Source organism: Capricornis sumatraensis, chromosome 8, assembly GCF_032405125.1.
Source record: "Capricornis sumatraensis isolate serow.1 chromosome 8, serow.2, whole genome shotgun sequence".
In the NCBI taxonomy this organism is placed as follows: Eukaryota; Metazoa; Chordata; class Mammalia; order Artiodactyla; family Bovidae; genus Capricornis; species Capricornis sumatraensis.
The window spans coordinates 101,791,258-101,816,026 of NC_091076.1; the positions used below are offsets into that span (position 1 = coordinate 101,791,258).

At 44.1% G+C, this 24,769-nt stretch overlaps 1 protein-coding gene across 1 annotated transcript in view; it reads right to left on the bottom strand.

The window, feature by feature from the left end:
* Nucleotides 1-276: 276 nt before the first annotated feature.
* RNF213 (ring finger protein 213) overlaps nucleotides 277-24,769 on the bottom strand; it is a 119,657-nt gene continuing 95,164 nt past the window's right edge. The window contains exons 47-68 of the mRNA XM_068977509.1: nucleotides 22,897-23,008; nucleotides 22,087-22,300; nucleotides 21,642-21,841; nucleotides 20,579-20,701; nucleotides 19,679-19,789; nucleotides 18,498-18,737; nucleotides 18,088-18,169; nucleotides 17,231-17,265; nucleotides 15,351-15,445; nucleotides 13,213-13,372; nucleotides 11,723-11,891; nucleotides 10,200-10,291; nucleotides 9,479-9,730; nucleotides 8,196-8,328; nucleotides 7,803-7,886; nucleotides 7,214-7,394; nucleotides 6,738-6,939; nucleotides 5,614-5,691; nucleotides 4,558-4,752; nucleotides 4,039-4,128; nucleotides 3,767-3,945; nucleotides 277-2,194 (exon numbers count right to left, since the gene is read on the bottom strand). Coding sequence (XP_068833610.1) covers nucleotides 2,041-2,194; nucleotides 3,767-3,945; nucleotides 4,039-4,128; nucleotides 4,558-4,752; nucleotides 5,614-5,691; nucleotides 6,738-6,939; nucleotides 7,214-7,394; nucleotides 7,803-7,886; nucleotides 8,196-8,328; nucleotides 9,479-9,730; nucleotides 10,200-10,291; nucleotides 11,723-11,891; nucleotides 13,213-13,372; nucleotides 15,351-15,445; nucleotides 17,231-17,265; nucleotides 18,088-18,169; nucleotides 18,498-18,737; nucleotides 19,679-19,789; nucleotides 20,579-20,701; nucleotides 21,642-21,841; nucleotides 22,087-22,300; nucleotides 22,897-23,008 — 3,181 coding nt within the window. The 3' untranslated portion in view covers nucleotides 277-2,040. The remainder of the gene's footprint in view (nucleotides 2,195-3,766; nucleotides 3,946-4,038; nucleotides 4,129-4,557; nucleotides 4,753-5,613; nucleotides 5,692-6,737; nucleotides 6,940-7,213; nucleotides 7,395-7,802; nucleotides 7,887-8,195; nucleotides 8,329-9,478; nucleotides 9,731-10,199; nucleotides 10,292-11,722; nucleotides 11,892-13,212; nucleotides 13,373-15,350; nucleotides 15,446-17,230; nucleotides 17,266-18,087; nucleotides 18,170-18,497; nucleotides 18,738-19,678; nucleotides 19,790-20,578; nucleotides 20,702-21,641; nucleotides 21,842-22,086; nucleotides 22,301-22,896; nucleotides 23,009-24,769) is intronic.

Here is a 24,769-nt window from a genome sequence, read left to right on the forward strand (position 1 = left end):
AGGGAATGAGAGGGCAGCCTTCTAGGGTGAAGCTTTGGCCCCTGAGCCTGGAAACCAGAGAGCAGTGTGAAACTCCACCTCAGCTCTGCTGTCATTTTGTCCAGAGGAAGTGTACCCTGTTACATTCTAAACCAGAGTGCACGTTTTCTGTCCAGAACCTTCCACGTTTTGGACACCCCTGAAAGGACATTTCCACAAACACATGGAACCATTCTCCAAAGTCTCTTCCCCAGAGAGGATTCTTTAGCAAATTTATTGAAACAGGTATGACAAGTATAACAAAATTTACATCTGCCTGGGTTAGACCAGTATATTTCTGTACAAACAACAAGATAGTGTCAGCTAATGACAGTTAACACCTTGAAAGCATAACATACAAAACAATGTATCTTCATCACACGCCCCCCCTAAAAAAAAACCCCTTCATAACAGCAGGGAAAAAATTCTCCCCTGCCCCCCAAAGGAGGTCTTCACAGGCTGGCCAGCTCCATCCCAATTCTGAGGTGTCAAAGGAATTCCAAGTGCAAACTGAAATGATGAACAAGCAACTCCCCCACTCCCACATCCATTAAACACACAATCTAGGAAACGGATGTCCTCGCGGAGTGCCTTTGCATAGAATTATTAGATAAACATAGGTTACTATATTACAAGTGGATATGGTACGAGATCCTAGGTCCCGGTGCTCCCCTTCCTCAACCACAGTGAAGAGAAACGAAAATAATGAAATTGGACCACAGATTGTTCTACAGCTCCCTCCAGTGGCGCTGAAGGGCCTATGTTGTCCTTGGCAAGCATTTTCTATTTTTGTAGCTCTCGCCATTCTGTAGGCCCAATTTCAAGTTGATTGAGTCATCATCTTATTCAGAATGTGTGTGAAAGACATTTACCTCTGACTTGTAAACAACTGCTGTCTCAGGGCTAACAGGTGCCGAGCTACCCAGGAACAGGAATTAGTCCAGAGAGGTCAGAAGCACCAGGTAGATTTTGAAAAAACGACACAAGACTTACAGGGAGAATAGCGGCACAAGATTGGGGTGCGTTACTGTTCTCTTTTTCCTTTATCAGAAACTTGCCTGGTTGTATCTTCTGAGTCCGTTTCTGTGCCTTGACTGAGACCCAAAGAAAGGACCAGGTAGTCATACACTTGGGAAAATCAAGACCACGCTAAAAACTTACGTTTTATTTAGCAGAATCCTACAGAAGCAAAATATTCCCCCAGAAATGCCAGAACCAGGCCTTTGATCCAACTTTACACTGATCAACTTTCACTTAGAATTTACTAGAATACTAGAACTGGCAGGAAACCTGGACTTCAGTCCCGTCATTTTGTAGATGTGGAAACTAAGTCACTAAGAGTGTCCTTGACTCTTGGCCCAGTGCTCTTCACAATGAAAGCTTCGGGGCTCTGACCCTTGAAATTTGGCAGTGAATCATCTGTGGGCATGGGTGAGGGCTGGCTAGTTTGGCATCAAGGCACTCGCAGAATGGCCTGACTTGTATTTGTATCTTCCTGGAGACCTAGAAGTATTTGTACAATTCTCTGAATTTAAAGGAATGGAAGAAGGAAGAAAACCAGATTCTCTTTTGTGACTGCAGAATAAACTAGAAAAGAAGGCAAAAATTAATAACCTTATTTTCTGTCCCTCTCAGCATGCAGTAGTCTGAGGAAGAAGGGCTTGGTGTGCTGAGTACGTGCATGGTAAGAGACTAGGACACCTGGGGCATAGGTTTGTATGTGTGAAGCTGAGAAGCTATTTTTGGTCTCTCCTGGTCTTTCCTAGAGGATGGTGCTTTATTCTAGTTCCATGTAAGCTTCAGTTCTCACCTCCCAATGAATGGTATTCAGAATATGAGGAGATAAGTTTCTGAATATACACATGTTCCTGAAACAGCTTGGCTCTCAAGAAGCTGTTAGCCAGCACAGCACATCTTGGTCTCAAATTTAGTGCTGTGCCCACAGCTTTCCTTCTAAGCACCCACCGGTGAGGAGGGAAGAGCTTTCTCTCCCCAAGTCCCCTGTAGAGACAGGAAATAATTCTATCTCATTTGTCGATTCCGTTTCAGTTCAGCAGCCATTTTCCACACAGCGACACAACTGGAAAGCAGTATCTCTTCTGGGAACTGAGATTCCATTTCAGGAGGAATTTCACTGTCTTTAGTCTCCATGTAACTCACCAGTGTATCTCTCAGGCTGAAAAACCAAGGAACAATAGACAGCATTAAATAGTCATGTGACATAAGGAGTCATGTGATCACCGGTCAGTTTTTGAGGTCATCACAGGACTAAAGTGCTCATTAGGGCTGGTAATACTGAGAGTTAGTTTAAAGACAACTAACTGCTGGCTCAGTGGTTAAGAATCTGCCTACAATGCAAGAGTCCTGGGTTCAATCCCTGAGTTGGGAAGATCCCCGGAGAAGGGCATGGCAACCCACTCCAGTATTCTTGCCTGGAGAATTCCATGGACAGAGGAGCCTGGCGGGCCACAGTCCTTGGGGTCGCACAGAGTCGGATGCGACTGAGTGCGCACAGCTAAGCCGCTGAGTCACTGGCCTGGCGCTGGAATCCTGGCTTCAGGGCTCCAGTGCATCCCTGGTGCCCCCACCCTGGAGTGCCCATACTCTACAGGAAGGAGCTCCCCTTGATAAGGGCCCAGCCAGATGGTTCTAAGCACTCTAGTAATATGTCTGCTATACAAAAAATTAAGCCTCACCATTCAAATAAAGCTTCTAGCCCAGTTCATGATTTGTTTAACAAAGATCATAAATTCTCTAGGAAGAGATATTCTTGCCCTACACTAAAAAGTCCAGGATAGTAAAGATCTCTTAAATAAGTTCAAAGAATGCAAATGTAAATAGGCATATGCTACATAGCATAATGGAGGAAAATGGCAATTATGAAGCCCTATGTCAATGAGGAAAACTGGAGTTTATCTATTTAGAAAAACAATAAAGTGAAAATCGCTTCCTCAGACCCCACATTAAAGCACAAGGAAAAAACATGGGAGAATATTTTATAACCTTGGGACAGGACCCTTAGAGATATATTTTCCTAGAGTCCTCACAGGAAAATTCTCTCAGATTTGGCTTCATAAAATTAAAGACTGAGACAGAACATTTGTAACATACCAGATAAAATATTAAGAAAAATACAAATAGTCCAAAAGAAAAATAATCAAGAGGCAGTTTGGAGGAAGATACACAAATAGCTGATAAATATTTTCAGCCTTACCAGTAAATGGGAAATGTAAGCAAAAATGAGATACCATTTTTGGGCCATTAGATTATTAAAAATATGAAAGATGGATAATATCCAGTGTTGAGTATTCTTTATACATTGGTGTAGCTTTTTCTATCAAAGTTAAAATGCACATCTCCCTGACATAGGAGGACCACTACTCATAATGCGAATATATGACTTTTGCAATTGATAATGGTTAATCAGACTTTCCTGATGGCTCAGGGGTAAACAATCTGCCTGCAATGCAGGAGATGCGGGTTCAGTCCCTGGGTCAGGAAGTGGGAAATGACAACCCACTCCAGTAATCTTGCCTGGAGCATCCCATGGACAGAGGAGCCTGGCAGGCTATCATTCATGGGGTTGCCAAAAAGTTGGACACGACTTAGTGATTGAACAACAATGGTAAATCAGCAGGAAACCAAATTCTGCAGTAAGACAAGAGCAATTTCCGTGACTCGGAAATCTTGGGAGACATGGCAGGATGTTGTTATGTGGGCCTCGCTTGGCAGGCTTGCAAGCCCGTACCTCCACTCAGGGTTGAAACTCTCTGCAGTCTTGGGGTTCTTTAGCTTCAAGATCATCATTTCATGAAGCTCCAGGAGGAAAGCATCCAGGCCAATCTGATTTAGGAAGGTGTTGAGCAGCTTAGCATTTTCAGGGCTGAGATCAGCTTTGTACCTTGGAATGATTTCCCCAAATGGCTCCTGGAATGAAATAAGAAGAAATGATACATGGAAGCCTGGAAAGGGAATGTGTGGCTCCCTGAGTCCAGGTGGACAGGAAGAGGCCAAACTCACTTTTCCCAGGCGAAGTAGCTGTTCAGACTTGTGGGCAGAGAGGAACTGCCAGAGGGCAATGGTATGTTTTAACTGGCATCTGTTTAAGGCCTGAAAGAGAACAGAAGTCTTAAATATGAGGTCCTGTTTTCATTTGGCCCTGCACTGATTCCACCTCCTTCACTATGGAGGCCACCTCTGCTTCATCCACTAATTTCCTGCCTCAACTCTGAAATGTCTCTGAAAGCCCTCTCCCACTGCAGCATATCAGGGTCCAGCAGCAGCACGCAGTCTGCGTGCACACCTCAGCAGACCCGTGCTTCCAAAATCTGTACATTCCGAGTACATCTCTGCATCTCCTGTCAACGTGTTCTGTTTACACTGTAGACTGGCTGGGGAATGAGGTATCTTCGACTCTCCTCCTTTTCAAGGGCTGCCTAGATTGGTACTCTCTAGGGGGTGGTATCCCAGTAGGAAGTGGGGAGACGATAGAGGGGACAATGCTGATTTCCTTTGGAAGAGGCCAGACACGAGACCTACCTTTGAAACCAGTGAGGTCGGATCGCCCATCTTCAGCATGTCTTGGATATACACATTTAGGTGCATGTCTGGATCCCCGCCAGCTGTGCTCAGAAACCCCAGTGTGACTTCTATGGCAGAGAGAGCTTCACAGGCGTCACTGTACGACTGCAGCTGTCCTCTGATGGCAGTGATGGCCACATTGGGGAGGGGACGCTAGGAAGTCAAAAGCAGGATAGGGTCCACAGTTGGGGCATGCTGTGCACCGCTACCCTGTGAGAGTCTTATCTTCATCACTGCCAAGGCCACAGAATGGGACAGGCTCTCTAATAATGGCAGTAGTCTGCACTTGGTGCTTCTTAAGTGTAGCAATATTCAGGTATATTACAGAAAGAGAGATGAACTCGTTGAATGCTCAAATCAACTTTGTGAGGATATGAATATGAATACACACATACACAGATACACAGCCCCCACAAACTCGCACAACACACATAAATCAGAAAAGCAGGAATAAGTAAGTTCTCTGGACCCTTTGCCTCAGCATACACAGTCATGACATCATCTCTAAAATCTACAAGCACAAGATTTCAATCTGTTTATACTGAGCGAGAAAACTTCTGCTGGGACTTCCCTGGTGGTCTGGTGGTGAAGAATCCTCCTCGCAATGCAGGGGATGCGGGCTTTACCCCTGGTTAGGGAACTAAGATCCCACATGCCACGGAGCAACTAAGCCTGACTGCTGCAACTACTAACTGCGTACACTCAGGATCTCGTGTGCCACAACTCGTGAGTCTGTGCGCCACAGTGGAAGTTCCCTCACGATATGGTGATGGTCCCGCATGCTGCAACTAAGACCCGAGGCAGCCAAAATAAATAAAAAGATTTATGAAAAGTAAAAAAAACTTCTGCTGAGCCTGTGTGCCCTCTAGAAAAATCATGGGGCTCAGAACAGAGGGAAGCCCTGAAACTCTTTGGTGCTTATGGCAAATGCCCTGAGCGAGGGCGGAAGAGTCCTAACGTGGATGGAAACACTCTGGTAAGACAGAGGCACACGCAGATAAGGCTGATCATCACCTGTGGCATTTTGTTCTTGATGTCCATGAAGAGATGCTCATAGTTCCAGTCACGTCTGTATACCAGAGTGGGTAATCCCTAAAGTGAGAAAGAAAAAGACTGGAAATGGAATCCACTGTGGAGGTTTCCATCAGATGACAATATATGCCTGAGCTGAGACTCAGTGGTAGTCCCAGGATTTCAGTGCATCACCCAGCAAAGCAGGCAGCTCCTTTTGCCTCATGATGTGTGTTTAACCCGTAATCTATGACACAGTGAGGAGCCCAGCCTGCCCCCCATGGCCAAGCAGACGCTGTCACATAGTATTCTGTGGCCCACAAACCACCAGTGGAAGCAGGTTGCGGGGACACCGTGCTGGCACACTGAGCACAGACTGTGAGCGAGGGGGCACTCAGCTGACAGAGCAGAATGAATGAAGGCTTGAGCTCGAACAGTTCACCGCCTAACTGCAGGCAGGGAGGAAGCATAAACAGGATGAAGTACCACACCTTTGACTGGACCTGGAAGCAACACGCACAGCGCAGGTAAAGCACAGAACTGCAGCCTGCATTCAGGGAAGGGAGAGTGATCCAGCCTGTGCGGTCACGGGATTCAATGCAGGGCAGTGGATGGCGAGATGCATTTCTGGATCTTAGAAATGTGGGCTGAAGAGCCTGAAGGCAGGGACTGGTTGGGAGCTACTGCAGCAGTGGAGCTTAAGGACAGATGCTTTGAACTAGAGCAGCGGGCTGGTTGGTGAAACGGAGGCGCCTGATGGTAGAGATGACAGACTGTGTTTGCAGACCAAAGGAAAAGGGGGAAAACAATGAGGTTCAGTGTGGGTGGCTGGTGGTGCCATTAACTACAGCAGAGAAATCTGGACTAAGTTCATTGAGACCTGCAGTCACCCTTGGGGCACTGAGGTGTGCATTGGATGCATAGACGACTCTGCAGAGCTGTCGGCCCTGAATGCAGGTGTGGTCACAGATACTGGGAGTGTGGACGAAGGGTCCAGAGGATCCCTCATTCTGAAACTGCTGTGATCAAAGCCACAGTTGAGGCAACTTTTGCAAAACAGACACACAGACCACAGACATGTGGACCATGGACACATGGGCCACGTCAATACAGCAGGTCAGCCTTGCCTTGAGGGTGAGCCTAGGCTTGCCCTGAAGGAAGCGGCTGATGATCTGGCGCTGGATCTTCTCCAGGTCAAACTCCTGCAAGGTCTTCCCGCCCTGCTCCACGTGGTACTGACAGTTGGAGAGAATCAGTGGAATCAGGTCCCGCTCCACTTCGTAGCTGATGACATGCAGGTCGGCAATCTCGGAGGCATCGACGGAGTAGCTGGGGACAGACAGACAGAGCTTAGGGTCCCAGTGAGGTGCACGTGGCCTGTCCGTGCAGAGCCAGCTCCTGTCTGACTTTGCCTTAGGCTGTGCAGGTGAAGGGACACGCAAATCTGTGACCCTTGTGAGCACAGCTGAAGGGGTTTCTGTTCAAGAAGGACCTGAGGCCTGGCTTGCTGTCTCTAGGTCTGGTGACCCTATTTCCGTTTGTTCCCCCAGAAACGACTTCCTGCGCTGAAAGAGCGTCCCCTGCTGTCGGCTTTTGTGCTTACCTGTTGTCTTCTTTGGAGAATTTCTCTACCGCATAGACAATTTCATTGTGCAAGTTAATCAAGTAGCTGACTAAGGCGGTGGAGCAGAGGCCCCGGCCCTGGCGGCGAGGCAGGATGACTTCCAAGTCAGTGTCCAGATCCAGGTCGGAGCTGCAGTAGTCTTTAGGGAGCTTGATCTCACCTTTAAACGACAGAGGGGCAGTCACCTCCCTGCTGTTTCTTTCACAGCCTCAGGACTGGTAGCCCACCACGGTGGGAAGGCAGGCAACGCAGAAGCCCCCTCAACAGAACAGAGCTGGGAACCAAGAGTGCGTCTGTCTCCCATGTCTCTTTTATGTGCTGACAAGTTTCAAATAGTCTCAGCTCCTTTTTGACACCGAATTTATAGACTCAAGAGGACTGAGGGGTTGCTCTTTCTGAAATGTTATGCGCTTATCTCAGACACCCTCACCAAGAGTCCACAGATCCAGCATTAGAGACACACAGCATGGTGCTGTGCACACACGGAACAGGCAGAGTTAGGCTGGAGAGAACAGGCCTTCAGAGAGGTGTTCCTGTAATGTTTAGTATTAAAGAGGATTTCACTTACCATTGGTCTCCAGCGATCGCCTCAGCTTGTTCCATGTTTGCAGAAAGATAGTGATTCTACTGCAGGCTAACTTCTTCAGCCCATCTAGCAAACAAAACACTTTTTAAGAACTCCAAGATAACACCTACTCCCATCTAGGCCAAACCAACAGAATTACTTGCTCTTTGACCCCCATCTTCATATCATCACCAACACACCCTAAATGTTGTTTAAACTAAAGCTGAGTTTGAGGAACCAGAGAGAGAGAGGGAGATTCTGGACTGCCATAGCAAAAGCCTCTAATATGTCCCAGGCACTCACAGAACCCACTGCTTCATGCTACAAGCTTAGGGCACAGAACACACATTAGCCTTGAACTGGTAGTCCTGATGCTCTGTGGGAGCAGAGCCTTACCTGAATCGTGACTGCTAATGAAACTTTGGATGGATCTGTATTCAGCTTCCGAAACATTCTGGAATCGTTTCACTAGATTCCTTTGCAGGGCCAAAATCTCGGGCAAGAATTTCACCAGTCTCAGCTCTGCCTCCTAGAGAAGGGAAGACCACCAGGAACACTTTTTAATGTACCTAGATCATGTTCCTGGGAAACAAGACTTTGGGGCTGGCTCAGGCCATGTATTTGTAGTTTAATACAGTCAATGTGCCATTTTACATAACACATAGTGCTTGAGAATGGTGAAAGGCAGGTACCTTTCACTTCCTTCAGCAAGTACTTAGTGACTGCTTACAATGTGTTGGCCAGTGTTCTACACTCTAAGGGTCGAGAAGCAAAACTGTAGGGCCAACACAGCAAATGTGTTTGGCCAGAAGCTGATGAAAGAAAACAGCCTCTTGGGCCCATGTGTTGGGCTGGGTGTGGAGAGGCACTGCTGAGAGCAAGAAGATGAAGCATGTAGGCAGTGATGCTTAGAGATGATCCAGTGTCATTCTGAAGACCTAGGACCTTAGCTTCTTCGTGTAACGGACCTGCCTGAGCACACCAGTGACAGATCACAGTGTTATTACGATGGCCTTCCCACCGGGAATCCATTTTCATTAACTGACCCACCAAAATTTCTGCATCATCTTACTTCTTCCTAGACTGCAAATACTGGTGCATGGAGGGAATGATTAGAAAATGTGTTTTAGAAAATAAAAATTCAAATGGATTAAAGTTAGGAAGAGGGTGTAATTCTGGCTCTAAAAGGTATGATGCCCATGTTACAGCTCTGCTCCCCTCCAATCCTATCACCACCCTCCCTCTGAATGGTTTAGAAGATTTTTTGTTTGATTTCAGTTATGCATTCTCAACTAACGTTTTTTCATTCAATAGACACTCACTGGTGACTAACTGCTTCAGGCACTGGGGGGATGAAGTTGAACAGATAAAGGAAAGATTTTATTCTATTCTTTCTTGCTGAGGGATTGGGAGAAACCCTCCTGGCCAAGTACTTTACAGATTCCTACGAATTCCAACGCATGTATATATTTCACCTGTGACTTTATGCTTCAAATGACTTGTACAAATGGATGTGTTTGGAGATCTCTATCCCTGAGTCTTCTGCCAGAGACATTTTATTCAAAAATCAAAGTAGTTTAATGGCTGTCCCACCCTCAGGACTGATCAGACTAAATGAGAGCAGGGCCTTCACATCTCCAGGGGATATGTAAGTCGCGGTCACAGCGAAGCAGCCTCACCTTCTGCAGAAACTTCCAGAGGATGGGCACTGATTCTTTGCCGTTCTTTTGCTCCACGATGTGCTGGAGGTACTCAATGGTGATCCTTTTCCTGCAGCTCCACATCTTAGAGCAGTGAACCATGCTATTCTTGGGCAGGCGGGGCAGGAAGGTCACTGGGTCACCATACACGATTTTGGCCACAGGGTTGGAGCTGATGCGCTCATCTTGGCTGATCTGAGCGTTCACTGCCAGGAGGGTTTTATCTAGATGCTAGGTGAGGAAGCGACATGGGATCTGGAAGTGAGATGCTAGGTTTTTGTCTCCTCAAACAGAATAAGTCTCAGACATCTATATTTTATTACCATTATTTTAATTACTTGCGGATTTATATTTCCCAATGGGCTTAGTTACTCTCAGTAACATTCTTATCTGACAGGGTTTATTTCTCTGACTCGTTTGCACATTCTGCTATAAAAAGTAGTCGAGAGAAAATGACTGCCTGCACTTTCTGGATTCCCAGTAATTCCTTAGTTTGATATACCAGCCCGCCTCGGGAGGGGACAGGATGGGGGAGGGGCAACAGGAGGGTGGGGTGACCAAATAGAGAACACCTAAATCTGTGACTTAGCCTAGGTTTTCTTTCTCCAAGGGAAACTTGCAGAAGGGACAACAGACTGAGGGCTCAGCAGAGGCCACAGAAACCCCTTCCCGCACTTTCCCATAGCTACTCATCACTTACCTCTAGTTCACGCAGAATAATTGTCTCAACAAGCTTTTCCCACCTGTTCCTCTCTTCTCTGGTTGACAATTCTGCAACAAAATTTAAAGACCCTACAAAGAAAAATGTGTATGTTACCCAAGAAACAAAAACCACAGCATTCTACATAAAACACTGAAGAAATGTTTAATTGAAATAATGCTCCTTTTGGGAGCAGGGGTGGATATATTTTCCTAAAGTAACCTGAGCATTTAAAAATATTTCCGGCTGCTACCACCAAACTCATGATCTTTGTGAAGGTACTTCAAACTCTAAAATCTCTAACCCATGTAATTATCACCTTAAAGCCATTCTGAACAAAATTACTGAAAGGACAATACTTTAAATCAGAAGCCCAGGGGCAAAATAACAGTGACTAGTGGTACCACAGGTCTCAACTGCTGCCACCTCGGCTTGAAGACGGAGGCAGGACCCTGTGGGGGCATTTGATGCAGAATGCCATAGAAACTGTCAGTGTGCTTCTAGAATTTGGTCACTTCGTCAGTGTGATACTTGCTGAGCTTACCTAGTGTGAAACCACTCCAGAATGAGAAACTTAAAATCAGGTTTTGCTAAGTGGAAAATATACACGGATGCTGAGTGAGTGAAAGTCGTTCAGTTGTGTCCGACTCATTGCGATCCCATGGACTCTACAGTCCATGGAATTCTCCAGGCCAGACTACTGGAGTGGGCAGCCTTTCCCTTCTCCAGGGGATCTTCCCAACCCAGGGATTGAACCTAGGTCTCCTGCATTGCAGGCGGACTCTTCACCAGCTGAGCCACAGGGAAGCCTACATGGATGCTGATTTCCGGCAAAAAAAGCTCCTGAAGTGAGAATGGATTTTTCTTGTCATGTGGCAGAACTTTTTATTGCTATTGTTCTTTTAAATAACATTGTCATTAGAGTGATAATTTAAAAAGATTTTTGCAGATAACCTAAAAGAAAACAAAACTGTTCTTCCACCACTCAGAGACAACCCTCTTACTAACTTGTCTTATAGACCTTTTCTTTCTGTGTGGACTTTAAATTTTAAACTAGAAAATGAGCTTAACAGTTGTTAGCCTACTTTTACATGTAACAAATTGTGGATGCATATACATATTGAGTCAGTCCAAGAATGCAGTATCATTTTAGGAAAAGATGCTCCCCCCGCCCCATAAAACAAAACAAAACAGATCTCCAGTAGAAAGAGACCAAGTTCCAAGCGCTTATCAAACATTAGTCCCTTTGATGTTTCTTTAATGCACGTCGCTTCTTTTGGATGCCCTGTGTTCCCCATGCAGTGGCTGAACTACATCCAAGGCTGACTTTTGAAACTAAAGCCTCCCAAATACACTCGCACCAGCAGGGGGTCAATGGAAAGGCCAGGCAGGTCCTTCCCTCCCCGACTCTCTGGAAAGTGCCCGTCTTCCTGCTTTGCCCTCATCTCCTTCTGGGGTCAAGGAGTGCCCTGCTTCCTCTCCTGGCTGTGCCCCACCCCCTGGCCCCATGCCCAGCTCCTCACTGTGGCCCTGCTCTCGGAGAAGGCGGCACAGGACGAGGTGCACCACGCTGGCGGTCTCGTCCGCGCTCCTCCCCAGCGTGTTCTTTAGCTGCTCCAGGTCTCTCTGGATGTGCTGCTGCAGAAACCCTTTAGGATCCCACACCAGAGGTTTGATGATGTTCATCAAATCCTGTGGGGGCAAGGGGACAAATCGTCAAGCAAGGTCTTGTTTGTGGAGGGGATGGCAATTCAGGAGAGGTCAGGAGGGGTGAAGAGCCAGTTCCGAGCCAGAGGACAGTCTCTAGGAGGGATGTCAGTGTGATTCAAACAGTAGAGGCGACAGAAAACTGAGGAGCAGAAATGAATGTGGTCTGAAAACGACTGCCTTCTATATTGTCAATGTGAAATAAGAACTTTAAAAACTTAAACTTTTTGTTCTCATGGTTAATTAACTTAGATAAAATGCAACCTGCTATTTCTTTCCTTCTCAGAGTTACAGCAAAGACACAGGTAAAATCACAGTTATTTTAGCCTCTCCATTCCCAGTGTGGACTGGGAGCTAGTCAGTAAAAACTGACTTTACATAATGTGACAAGTAGTTCCCCTTACCACCATAGGCCATAGTGGAAAAAATTGGGATACGTGAATTTTACATTATGTTCTGCGTTAGGTAACAATGACTTACTCAAAATCCACAGGGGGTGGCTAGGTCTTTTAATTTTATTTTTTTCAACTACTAAAAATGATTTATTAATTTTTTTTCATGATTTACTAAAAGTTAAAAGTCAACGTACAAATTAGAAGAATGACAAAAATTCAGACTAAAATGGTTTAAATAATACTAAATTTTTAATTTCAATTTTTATTTTAATTAAACCTTTTAAAATATTTTTATATAAAATTGTAATTCTAATATTTGATATCCATCTAATTGTCAGAGAATTGGTATCAGGCTTCAACATGTTTCATCTAGACCTATATGCACAAATGTAGGTTAATAAGATTTGTTTTATATGGTAAAGCATTCTTCATTTGTTACTACTGCCAATACAAGTACTAATTCATGAGAACCCTGGGAACCACAGATTGGAACTTCAAAGAGGAGTAAGAAAACAGTTCCTTGTTTCCACTGGGAAAGGAGACTTAGTTATCAGAGAAGCAACACATTCACACTCTCTGAAGGGAAGGAGTAGACAAATTCATTGATCTGTCTTTCCCCTTATCCAAGTACTTCTGCATTCAGATCTTCCCCTACTTCCTAAATAGTTTCTGCTTCTGATGTCAGTAAGGGCACAACACATAAACCTCTCAGCATGCAAACACAGGAAGCAGTCTTGTGTTTCAAGGGGCAAAATCAGAGAACTGGAGCAGAACAGGGTTAGCCCCAGTGAAACCAAGCAGGACCCTGCAGGGCCTTCCCAGGAACCGGGTAGGGTTTTTTAGATGAAAGGATTCACTATGAAAAAGCCACCATAGAAACTCGTACGTGATTGGGCAGTGCCACACTCTACCTGGGGACTCTGGGTGGCTCCCAGAAGCATAGCCAGATGAGTGAGCAGCCGGATGAGAAGGAAGACCACTGGGGACATCTGTCGGTCAGATACCACGGGCACACCTCTGGGTGGTGGGTTTCCCAGCACATGGCCAGTTTGAGTTCTGTCCGTGGTATCACTGGAAAGGACGAGAGATGACAGGGTGAAGGCTGAAGAAGACCGTTTCTTCTGGCTCTGGGGGCACACTTCAGAGTCTCAGGACCGAGAGACCGGGTCATGGTTTTGAAGAAAATGATGCTGAAAGTTACTATTGTAATAAACCTAGACCAGTTTTCCGAGTCTTTTTCTTTATAGACAGGCCCTTCTGGCTAACCAGAAGCCCACAACAGTGTAAAGTGGCTGTTTGTGAGACTAGTTGGGGGGAAGAGGGGCAATAATATAGTAGGGGGTTTGATGTACAAACTATTATGTATAAAATAAGCTACAAGGATATATTGTACAACATAGGCAATATATCCAATATTTTATAACTATAAATGGAATATAGCCTTTAAAATCGTGAATTACAATATTGTACACCTGTAACTTATATAGTATTGTACATCAACTTCAGTAAAAAAAAATAATAATAATAATAAGCTTTTCTGATAAGCAGCCCTGAGATGACCTCTAAAAATGGCTCATCATTCACTTGACCCAGAAAACCCCACAAAATCATGCAAATCAAGATTCACTTTCAGAACATTGGTGAAACCTCTCCGGCCATTGAGGGGATGCATATCCGAAAAGCCACCGGCTATCAGGAGGATGTCACTTTACAGAAGCAGTGTGTGCCATCCCACTGTTACAGTGGTGGAGCTGGTCGGTGTGCACAGGACAAACACGGGCTGAAGGCAGGGTTGGCGGCCCAAAAACAGTGCTGAATTTTTACTGCACATGCTCAAAAATGCAGAAAGTGATGCTGAACTGAAGGACTTAGATGCAGATTATCTTGCTTATTGAGCACAGCCAGGTGAACAAAACCCCAAAATGCGGCCCAGGACTTACAGAGCTCAGGGTTGGATCAACCCCTCCATGAGCTCTCCCTGCCACACTGAGATGATCCTTTCTGAAAAGAACAGACTGTTCCTAAACCAGAAGAGGAGGTTGCACAGAAGAAAAAGATATCCCAGAAGAAACTGAAGGAACGAAAACTTAAGGTACGGGAATAAATGCTACAAAAAATAAGTGCAAATAAATAATAATAATGAAATAAAATCATTATCAAAACAAAACTGGCTGTTTGTGCTATTCCTGGGGCCATATGTCAGGATGGTGCTCTGGACCTGCTTCTTGCCCTGAATCAGTGGGGGAGTGGCAGGCAGGCAAAGGACAGAGTCTGGAGTAGCTGACATTAACATAGAAGTATATACACGGCGGTCTCCTTTTCCCACATAAAAACTAGGATCCAGTCTCTGCAAAGGATTTGGCATCACACCCAGATGGGAGGTGCAGTGTGATGGCTATGTTCAGCTGAAATGATACTGGAGATTCTAGGACATTCTAATAGTTTATGGAGATAACAGGTTAGAATATTTTAAACTGTAACAGCACCAAAATAGCTGGACTATAAGATCAATGTAGAGAGGTCACACCTCCCATTAAGGGAGCATTTACAACCATACTTGTCTAATGAGCAAGTGTGGGATTATGAGATCCGGTTTTTAGCTGGATTCTGAAGTATTTGATAAGATTGACTAGGTCTCCTCTGTTTTTCTCAAAAAAAAAAAAAGAAAAAGAAAAAAGGTAAGCTAAGAGTTTGTAAGTGACAGACTTAAACTTCCTTCTGAATTTGGTCACCCTGTTTATGTCAAGCAATTTCTACAGGGGTTGTAACCAAGGTGCAACTGGAAGATATTTGAATTAAAAAGTATCAATATTAATAAGTATTAAGGTATGGTCTATTTTTGCATTAAAAGCCCAGTTAAGCCAGTGACAGATCAAATGCCTCACTACTGAATGACCACAGAGACCTTGGCGTTGATATCCAACATGACCCAGACCCAAATGTACTATCGTAATTGATAATATATTTAGTACTGATTTATCAGCTGGAATAGAAACAGCCGCAAAGCACATGGTTTGATTATTTAGCAAGGAAATAGAAAATTACATACTCGATAACATGAAATCCCTCCTTTGGTTTGTGATTAATCCCTCCAATTGGAGCACGACAGTCAATACAAAAGCTCTGTTCCATCGGCATGCCACACTAGGAGAAACACAAATGTGACCCCAGATCAGTTTGGACAAATCTCAAAGTATGAGCACATTCTTAGCACAGAAGGTAGTGGATGCCACTAGGACTGCTTCCTTCAGTGTTTGTGTATGTCGGGTGGGGCTGCAGGAGCCTGGGAGACAGGGCAGGCGCTCCGTGCCAACTGTGCTGTGTGTGTGTGTTAGTTGCTCAGTCGTGTCCATCTCTTTGAGACCCCATGGACTATACCCACCAGGCTCCTCTGTCCAGGGGACTCTCCAGGCAAGAATACTGGAGTGGGTTGCCATTTCCTTCTTCAGCCAACTGTGTTGTGTGTGGGAAAATTTAGACTTTTTACAAAATAGAAGCTATTAAGTTTTATTCCCAGTCACTTTATAGACAAATATACAAAACTCAATCTTTTTTTCACGTTCATCAGTTTTCCATTCATTCTCCCATGGGTTTACTGCTTCATTATCTAACACCAGGAATACTACAGTAGCTTCCAAACTGATTTCCTTAAATGGCATTCCTTAATGCCATTTAGACTTTTTTATTTTTAAACAATGTCACCATATGATTTACTACTTCCAAAGGTTCATTTTTTGAAATCAGATTGTGTGCTACTGTAAATACACTAATAGTCTGTAACAAAACAAACCAGTCTCAGATTCCTGGACCACACAATTTCAGTACTGGGAGCAGTCTTAGGAAGAATCTATTTTAATCCCATTTCATGGACAATAAAGTCAGAAATATAAGGTGCAAAGCATGTATCCGGTTTATCCTCCATGCTGCTTATATACTGTATTAAATAACATTTGTCTGTTTCAATTCAATAGCCTGTTCTGAGCATGTATAGATGACACTATGAATGGCCCTGGCTAGATGCTTTGGGATTCAGACAAGAATAATACACACATCTTCCCCTCACAGGCTTACCAGCCACGCATCTCCTTTTCCTACCCTTCGGTGTCTAGACACTGTCTCCTTGCTGGGCTGGCAATCCAGCCTACAGTCTAGTCAACACCTTGTCATCACATAAAGACCTATGTCACTGACTCTGTACTACAGTGGCCAGGAAGGACTGCCAGCATGGTTCCAGCCCTGCAGTTTTGTCTTTCAGGGGACCTTGAGCAACATCTGGAGGCTGTTTTATCTGTCACACTGGCGAGACAGGATACTACTGCCATCCGGTGAGTTGAGGCCAGGAATGCTTGTAAACCTGCAAGAATGCCCAGGCCAGCCCCACAATAAGGCCTTATGTCCACAGGGCTAAGGTCAAGAAACCCAGGCTGGAAAACCTTCATACCGTTTGGAGGTTTAGTCCGAATACCTAGTGAAAGTGAAAGTCACTCAGTCATGTCTGACTCTTTGCAACCCCATGGACTGCAGTCCATGGAATTCTCCAGGCCAGAATACTGGAGTGGGTAGCCCTTCCCTTTTCCAGGGGATCTTCCCAACCCAGGGATCAAACCCAGGTCTCCCGCATTCCAGGCAGATTCTTTACCAGCTGAGCCACAAGGGAAGCCCAAGAATACTGGAGACGGTAGCCTATCCCTTCTCCAGCATGGCTTCTCGACCCAGGAATCGAACCGGGGTCTCCTGCATTGCAGGTGGATTCTTTACCAACTGAGCGATGAGGGAAGCCCCATAGAACCACTGTCAAAATGAGTCTGTGTTCTCCCCAGAGGTCCAGTCTCTCCTTATCCTCCTCCCTCATGGGCCCCCTCCTCAGACCTGGAGGAGGAACACACATTTTGAACCTCCCCAAACCCTATCCCAAATACCAAGACTCACCTCTCCTACAGAGCACACGTGACCATTGGGACATGCTGTTGAAAGAACAGGACACATGATGGCTGGTGAGGCTTTGCCTAATGACCCACCATTAAAAGGAAAACCTAACTCCCTGCTTTCTGGTCTAACCAAATAATGACGTGGACTTGAAGTTCTAAGCATGTTACCAGAAATCTTAAACTCTGCTAGTTTACTGACAGATATTTGGCACATACCAGGAGCTCAACTTGTAGCATTGAAAAATAGTGTCTGCGTTTAATCTCACAAAGCAAAGAGAAACTAGATTACAGGCTCATACCAGGGGTTATTTTTGGAGGCAAAATGGATAGTATTTTATACCCTCCTATTTATTCGCTTTGATTTTTTCTTTTTGCTGTGAGCAGGTTTTATAACAACTTTTAAAACTACTTTAAAAAGATTATCTACTCAGGACCATGGCAAAATTTACATCAGTTCATGGGTTATATTTTTTCCTCCCTCAGTTGTATATTTCTAAAAGAACTATCTTTGGGTCAAAACCTTGGTTGAATTGTGAGCTGGCCCTAGACTGAGTTTCTGATGTGGTTCCCAGTGCCCCCTTCTCCCCCAAAGGGCATATTCCAAGACACAGAAGTGCATCCGAAAGGACCCTTTCCCTGTGACTAAGAAAAAGAATGATCTGGTTCATCCACAGTCAGCAGGTACCAATTCCTGCAAACTGTTCATGTTCTGCAAAGGCACCCATGGCAGGAGGAGGCAGGCACCTTGGACCCTTCAGGCACAAACCCAAGTAGCCCCATTCTATACCAACGTTTTCTGTAGTTTTAGGTTGCTATTCAAAGCCCAGGAGTGGGATTTCACCACAGGCCAGCACTTACTGTACCACCTGACTCCTTCCAGACCCTTCCAATTCCTAGCTTGAGGCAGCAAGTCTTCAGGCATTGTTGGAAGAAAGGCATTCTGAAAAGTCAAAAAAGCAGAGCTGGCTTTAGCTTAGTGAACACATCGATTGGCTGTCGCTGCTCAGCAAGAGGCCTTGAGTAAGAACGTGACCTTGATTTTCTCTCTTCTCGACCCCAAAAGCTCTCTATGAGGAACACAGAACAGCTCTCTATGAAATAACAAAGGGCAAGGCAAGGTTTTCACCACCACTGTGGACTAAAGCACCAAGTGAGAAAGAGGAACATGGCGAACCTACAAGAGAAACAGGTTCAACAGTGTCTGAGGTACCAGCTGGGTCTCTAAAGTTTTCCCTGTGAATGCAGAAGAAATCATATCCCAGTCTTACCACCATGAGGTGTGGGAAGAAGGCCAAATTCTTCAGGGGTCCTAAGACTTGGCTTCGTCCACAGAGAAGGACGGTTGCAGCATGAACAGCCATTTCTATTACTGTCCCTTCCAGGTTGCTGACCCCAGGACCTGTCCTCAGCAGGGGTAGTTCATTATTCACAAGGGACATTGCAAAAGCTCTGATATCAGGAGACAAGGTGTTGCTTTTCTCAATGAATTTCTTCATAGCCTCACATTGCTGACAGGAAAAAAAATACATCAAATAAAAATATTATATGAATAGCAGGAGAAAAACCAAAGGTTTTCTCTTATGTTAGTCATGCTTTTTGATACCAAAAACTTATCAAATATCTGCTTAAGAGGAATTCTCCGGCGGTCCAGTGTTAGGACTATCACTTTCACCGCCGAGGACCCGAGGTTCAATACCTAGTTGGGAAACTGAGATCCCTCAAGACACAGGGCGCAGCCATAAATAAATAAATAAACAAATAAAGTTAGTTGCATTAAAAAAATTTTTAAATCGACGTTACAATGGCTAAATGACTACTGCCAGAAGGGGAATTATCCAGAGAAATCTCCTCTACAAACACAGAAACCACATATGCAAGCACTAGTTTTGATAATTCTGTTTTGGAAAACATTATTAAGACATTTTTAAGACAACTTTATTTTTGTTTATTTATTTTAAATTTATTTGGCTTCAGTGGGTTTTAGTTGTGGCATGTGGGATCTAGTTCCCCGACCAGGGATTGAACCCAGGGCCCCTGCATTGGGAGTGCAGAGTCTTAGCCAGTGGACCACCAGGGAAGTCCATAAATCATTTTTTTGACTTTAGTTTTAACTGTTACTCTAAAAGCTTTGGGTGAAACAGAAAGTAGTTCCTCTTCATAAGAATGCTGAAAACCCCCATCCAAGATTTTTTAAAATTATGGGCATAACTGGTGTACATGACTTTCTTTTTAAATAAATACTTATTTATTTGGTTTCATCCAGTCTTCATTGTGATATGTGGGATCTATTTCCCTGACCAGAGATCAAACCTGGGCCCCTGCATTGGGAGCACGGAATCTTAGCCAGTGGACCACCAGGGCAATCCCGGTGTTCGTGAATTTTACCTCTATTCAAAAAGTCCGTTCAAATTGTGAGACTATGAACACAGCCCTGGAGGCTGATACTCACCTGTGGCTTAGGATGGAGGTCTGCATTGTGGGATCTGTACAAAGTGGTGACCTCTCTAAAAAGTGCTAACAGTAGGTAGACAGCCTCCTGAGTTGTGGAGCTCCTACAGGCCTGAAAAAGCAAGGACATCAAGTAATAATTTTAAAAATTATACAGTTATAGCTCAGGGCCAGAATCTCATGTGATCTGTATGTGAATAAAGAATGAGATCAGTACTAAAGCCTTGGAGAGGGTGAGGGAGCCTTTCCCAATACCATAGGCACCTGGAACCCTGCACCTCAGGACCATCTTCGAGAAAACAACTCTTCAAAAACATTCTCATATTAAACGCAATGTATATTTATTAAATAGCTTACAGCAGAAGTAAAAGAGATCACTATCTGTTCTCTTTCTGACTAATTCCCTGGTCCCTTTTGGGAACTTTTGCTGAACTAAGATATTTATTTCCTCTTTTTCCAGCAAAGCACCAAGGTAAATAAGGACTCAGAAAGGAAATAAAAACGTAACAATTTAAAGATTGTATTTTTAAAAGCCTGCATCTATTAAAATAAACACGTGCATATGTCTCTACGGGAATTATGAGGTTTTGCTTCCTGTGCCATCGCATCTCAGAGCAGAGGAATCCTGGAGGAAGCGGCTTTTCAGGAGGGTCTCAAAGAAGATAATGGACCTAAATGAATCAGAAAGGAGCTGCTGGTTGGCTCTCACAAACCCAGCAACCCAATTAACCACTGCCACTCGCCTGTCGCCAGGCGAGCTCACGAGGGCATGGACATAGGATTTCCAAGGCAGCCTGTCACCCTGTGGAGCTTCTTCCATTGCCTCATTTGACCCTAACAAGACAAGACTTGGGCTGTGAGGGGACACTGTGTACACAGAGCAGCCGCCAGCCTGGCCTACCTCCAGAGCAGTCTCAACAGCCAGGGGCTTGGATTCCAGAATGGCTTTGGCCACTGCATCCCGGACAGCCTTGTAGTCATTCCCATGCACCAGATACCGGTCCATCTGGCCTGGATGATCCCTCTGCAACTCCAAGAACACAGGGGTTAACCACGGTGGGTACAATGTGGGAAATATTGAGCAAAGAACCTTCTTGATAGGTAAAGGAACCAGGCAATCACTGAAGGTTTAAGGGCAGTTGAACCAGGTTTCTGAGACAAACTGAGGCACAACAGCTCACTGCTGTTTGAGAAGCACCTCCTCCTCTCTGGATGAAGAGTGGGCGGAAATCTAAGGGAGGTGATACTGTAGTTGCTTTCCCTCTGCACTCAGAGGAGAGCACCAAAGGACTGACATGTCAGGCCTAAGTTCCGGTTGGGAGGAAAAAAAAGCCAGGATTTTTAATGCCATTTTTGTAACCCCAGTACAATAAAAATTCATTCATTTCTGGCACTGCTCCTGCTGCTAAGTCGCTTCAGTCGTGTCCGACTCTGTGCGACCCCATAGACAGAAGCCCACCAGGCTCCCCTGTCCCTGGGATTCTCCAGGCAAGAACACTGGAGTGGGCTGCCATTTCCTTCTCCACTAGGAAAGGACAACTGAGCAGTCCTGAAGCCAAAATGACTGCAACTCTGTCATCCTTAGTCCTTTCCTGTCTTGCCTGCTGAGGATAAAAAGGGCTTATTTTACAGGATGAATGACTTTTAATTTGCTAAAACCGAAGCCACAGAATCATTCTTTTGCTTTTCCTGTGTTGAACTCAATCAGAAGTGATGCCTACATATGCTTTGCAGATAGATAACAAACCAGAAACACACATAGACACACCTTTCCCCTAGGCAGATAACCTCGATAACAAGCTGGGTCAATTGAAACCCAGAGACAGAGGACCAGACCAGACCAGATGCAAGAATTTTCTGGGATGGATGTGGGAGAAGGTCAAGGACGAATGGAGGAGCAGCAGCCTGCTTCCAGGGGTGGATGGGACAGGGGAGCTGAGACAGCACTGGGGCTGCCGGACTGCCCTTCTCACCTGCTGTGCGATGACTTCCTTAGGAAACACCCAGTGGGCTGGATGGCCCTCTTTGGAGAGGCTCTGCACAAACTCCATCCCCTGCTGGCTGGTGAGCTTCCTCACCAGGTACACTCGGTACCAGTCATTCTGGACCCGGGCACAGAAGCGCTCCACCTGCTTCAGGTAGCGACGCTTCTCCTCCGCCATCTCTGCAGAGCCAATGAGAAAGGCCAATTGATGGCTGAGGGTACTTGTTAGTTAACTGTCTGGAACAGAGGCTAGTAAAAGCTCTGTGCCTACCCTTTGGGAATTCACACTGAGAGAACTAATCTAGAAGAAAGGGGCCATGGTACAAACCAGTATTATTCTGAGAACCAGCTTCCCACACTTCCTGAATTTCTAAATCATGGGGGCTCCCAGCCTGTGGTCAAGAAAGGTTGGGAAGAAGACCTGCCTGAGCTGTCCTGAAGCTCGGCGAGGATCTCAGATGCCTTGTCAAGACAGAGGCGGATGCGGGCCATCTCCTGCAGGTGTTCCACTGAGGCCTCACCAGCAGGCCATCGGCTGTATCCCACTCGGGGGTATGTTGTAAGGAATTGGCCTTCCTCTTGCAGGTATTTCAATTCATCCCTTATGAAGCAAGCATTATTCTTCTCATGTATTGAATCCTAGGGAACATAGAAACAGAAAGAAAGGATATTATTTTTTTTTTATTTACAAGACCCCATCTTTGAAATTTCACCAGTGCGGTCATGGACAATGTAATAAGGATAAAGAACAGTGTTGTGGGTTTGAGTGGATATTTTTTGAATCATGAAAAACTAACAGTTCTTTTTATTTTTTATTTTAGGGACCAGAAGGAGGGAAAAGAATAAAAGCTATAATGAAAAAAAATTTTTTTTAACCTAATTTAAATTTTCATATGCATTGTAAGATTTTTGGAAGAAACAACAATATGAAGAGAATAAAAATTAGAAGTATTCACAACCTCAGCACCTGCAGAGAGGCATCATGAACTTTGGAGGCATATTCTTCAGTGCCTTTTTCCCCCTCATGCACATGCTCATAATGCCAATATAGGCAATTTCTGAGGACAGAAGTAATGTTTCTGAAATATTTTTCCCCCTAAATGGAGTACAGCATCTGTAATGTCAACCACATAAATTATATTCCATAAATCTTCAGAAAAACAGTATTCCATTGCATAAACCATGTGGTTCTGAGAGCCTGCAAAAGAAATGTAGTGAGGTGATAGTCAGCTTACCTCCAGGCAGTTGCTAAAGAGCATGTACAGTTCGGTTTTATCTTCAGCCAGGAATGGTTTCTTTTCTAACTCGGACAAATAAGTCTGAATATATTCTTTCACATCACAGAAGCTAGGAAAGGAGAAATATTATATAAACCTGGTTAGCTAAGGTCTGGAAACCCATTTTGTCAAAACAAAGGTATGAAGTATCTATCTGCCTATTATTCATTTCCTGCTTCCTGTATAATTATATATATACACACATACACAGCTGGGAAGATCCCCTGGAGAACAGAATGGCAACTCACTCCAGTATTCTTGCCTGGAGAATTCCATGGACAGAGGAGCCTGGCAGACTACAGTCCATGGGGTCACAAAGTGTCGGACACTACTGAGCAACTAACACTTCCACTTTCTCATGTACATGGATGTGTTTATATAGTTTATAACATGATTTTATGAAGAATATTTTAGCACCAACTTGGAGGAATATAAAATTCCATATTTCAGATAGGCTTCCCAGGTGGTTCAGTGGTAAAGAATCTGCCTGCTAATGCAGGAGACTCGGGTTTGTTCCCTGGGTCAGGAAGATCCCCTGGAGGAAGAAATGGCAACCCACTCCAGTATTTTTGCCTGGAGAATCCCATGGACAGAGAAGCCTGGCAGGCTTTAGTCCATGGGATTGCAAAAGAGTCAGACATGACATAGTGACTATATAATAACAATTTTATATCAGCTGTTCTCAAATTTTTGGCTCCAGGACTCCTTAACAGACTTAAAAATTAATGAGAACCACAAAGAGCTTTTGCTTCTATTGGTTATATCTTTTGATATTTACAATAATAGAAATTAAAACTAAGAAAATATATATATTTTGAAAATATATATATATTGAAAATATATATCAATATTCATCATTTAAAATAACCATACTAATCACATATTAACATAAATAATATTTTAAAAAATCTTTTCCAAAACAAAATTTCATTAGTAAGAAGGGCATTGTTTTTCAATCCTATAAATCTTTTTAATGCCTAGCTTAACAGAAGTTCACTGGATTCTCAAATCTGCTTCTGCTTCTAGTTGGTTTCACTATATTATATGAGGAAAATCTGGTCTCACACAGTATGTAGTTGGAAAAGGGAGAAATATTTTAGTAGTCTTTTCAGGTAAATATGGATACTCTCTTTTGATACTACACCAAAAATGATAGATGATAATTTCTAAAGATTAGTTTCAATGTGCAATCTGAAACCTTATCAATGTACTTTTCATAGTTAATTACATTAAAATCAAATGATCTGCCTTGCACATTAGACAGATTTCTTTTTGATCAATGCACAATTCTGTGACATCAAGAATCAGTTACTTCATAAATACTGGTTCGCTGAGCTGTGCATAGCTCAACAAAATGTTGACATTTTTATTCTATATTTTATAAAATCTCACATTCATTAATATCACCACCCATGTTATCAAAAAGTTTGTACATATTAGAAAGCTGACAGGCTCACAGTGGAGAATACAAGTTTTCCAACATTTTATTTTGTTTTTTAATTTAGCTATGTTGAGACTTGAAGGATCTTAATTACCTGACCAGGGACTGAACCTGGATCTTCGGCAATGAAAGCGTGCAGTCCTAACCACTAGATCGCCAGGGAATTCCTCCAAACCTTTAAATGTCTGCTTATAAACTTGAATTTTATAATCAGCAACTAAACCCTCAGTTTGTGACAGGCTCACCTCACTTTTTTTCAAGAAAACGCCCAGGTTTGAGTGTCATTTGTCAGTCATTCTTTCAAGTAAAAGTGGTATTTCACAAAAAGAGCAGCCAGATCAGGATGTAACTCAAAAACCGCAGGAGTGGTTTTCCTTGAGACAACCTTGT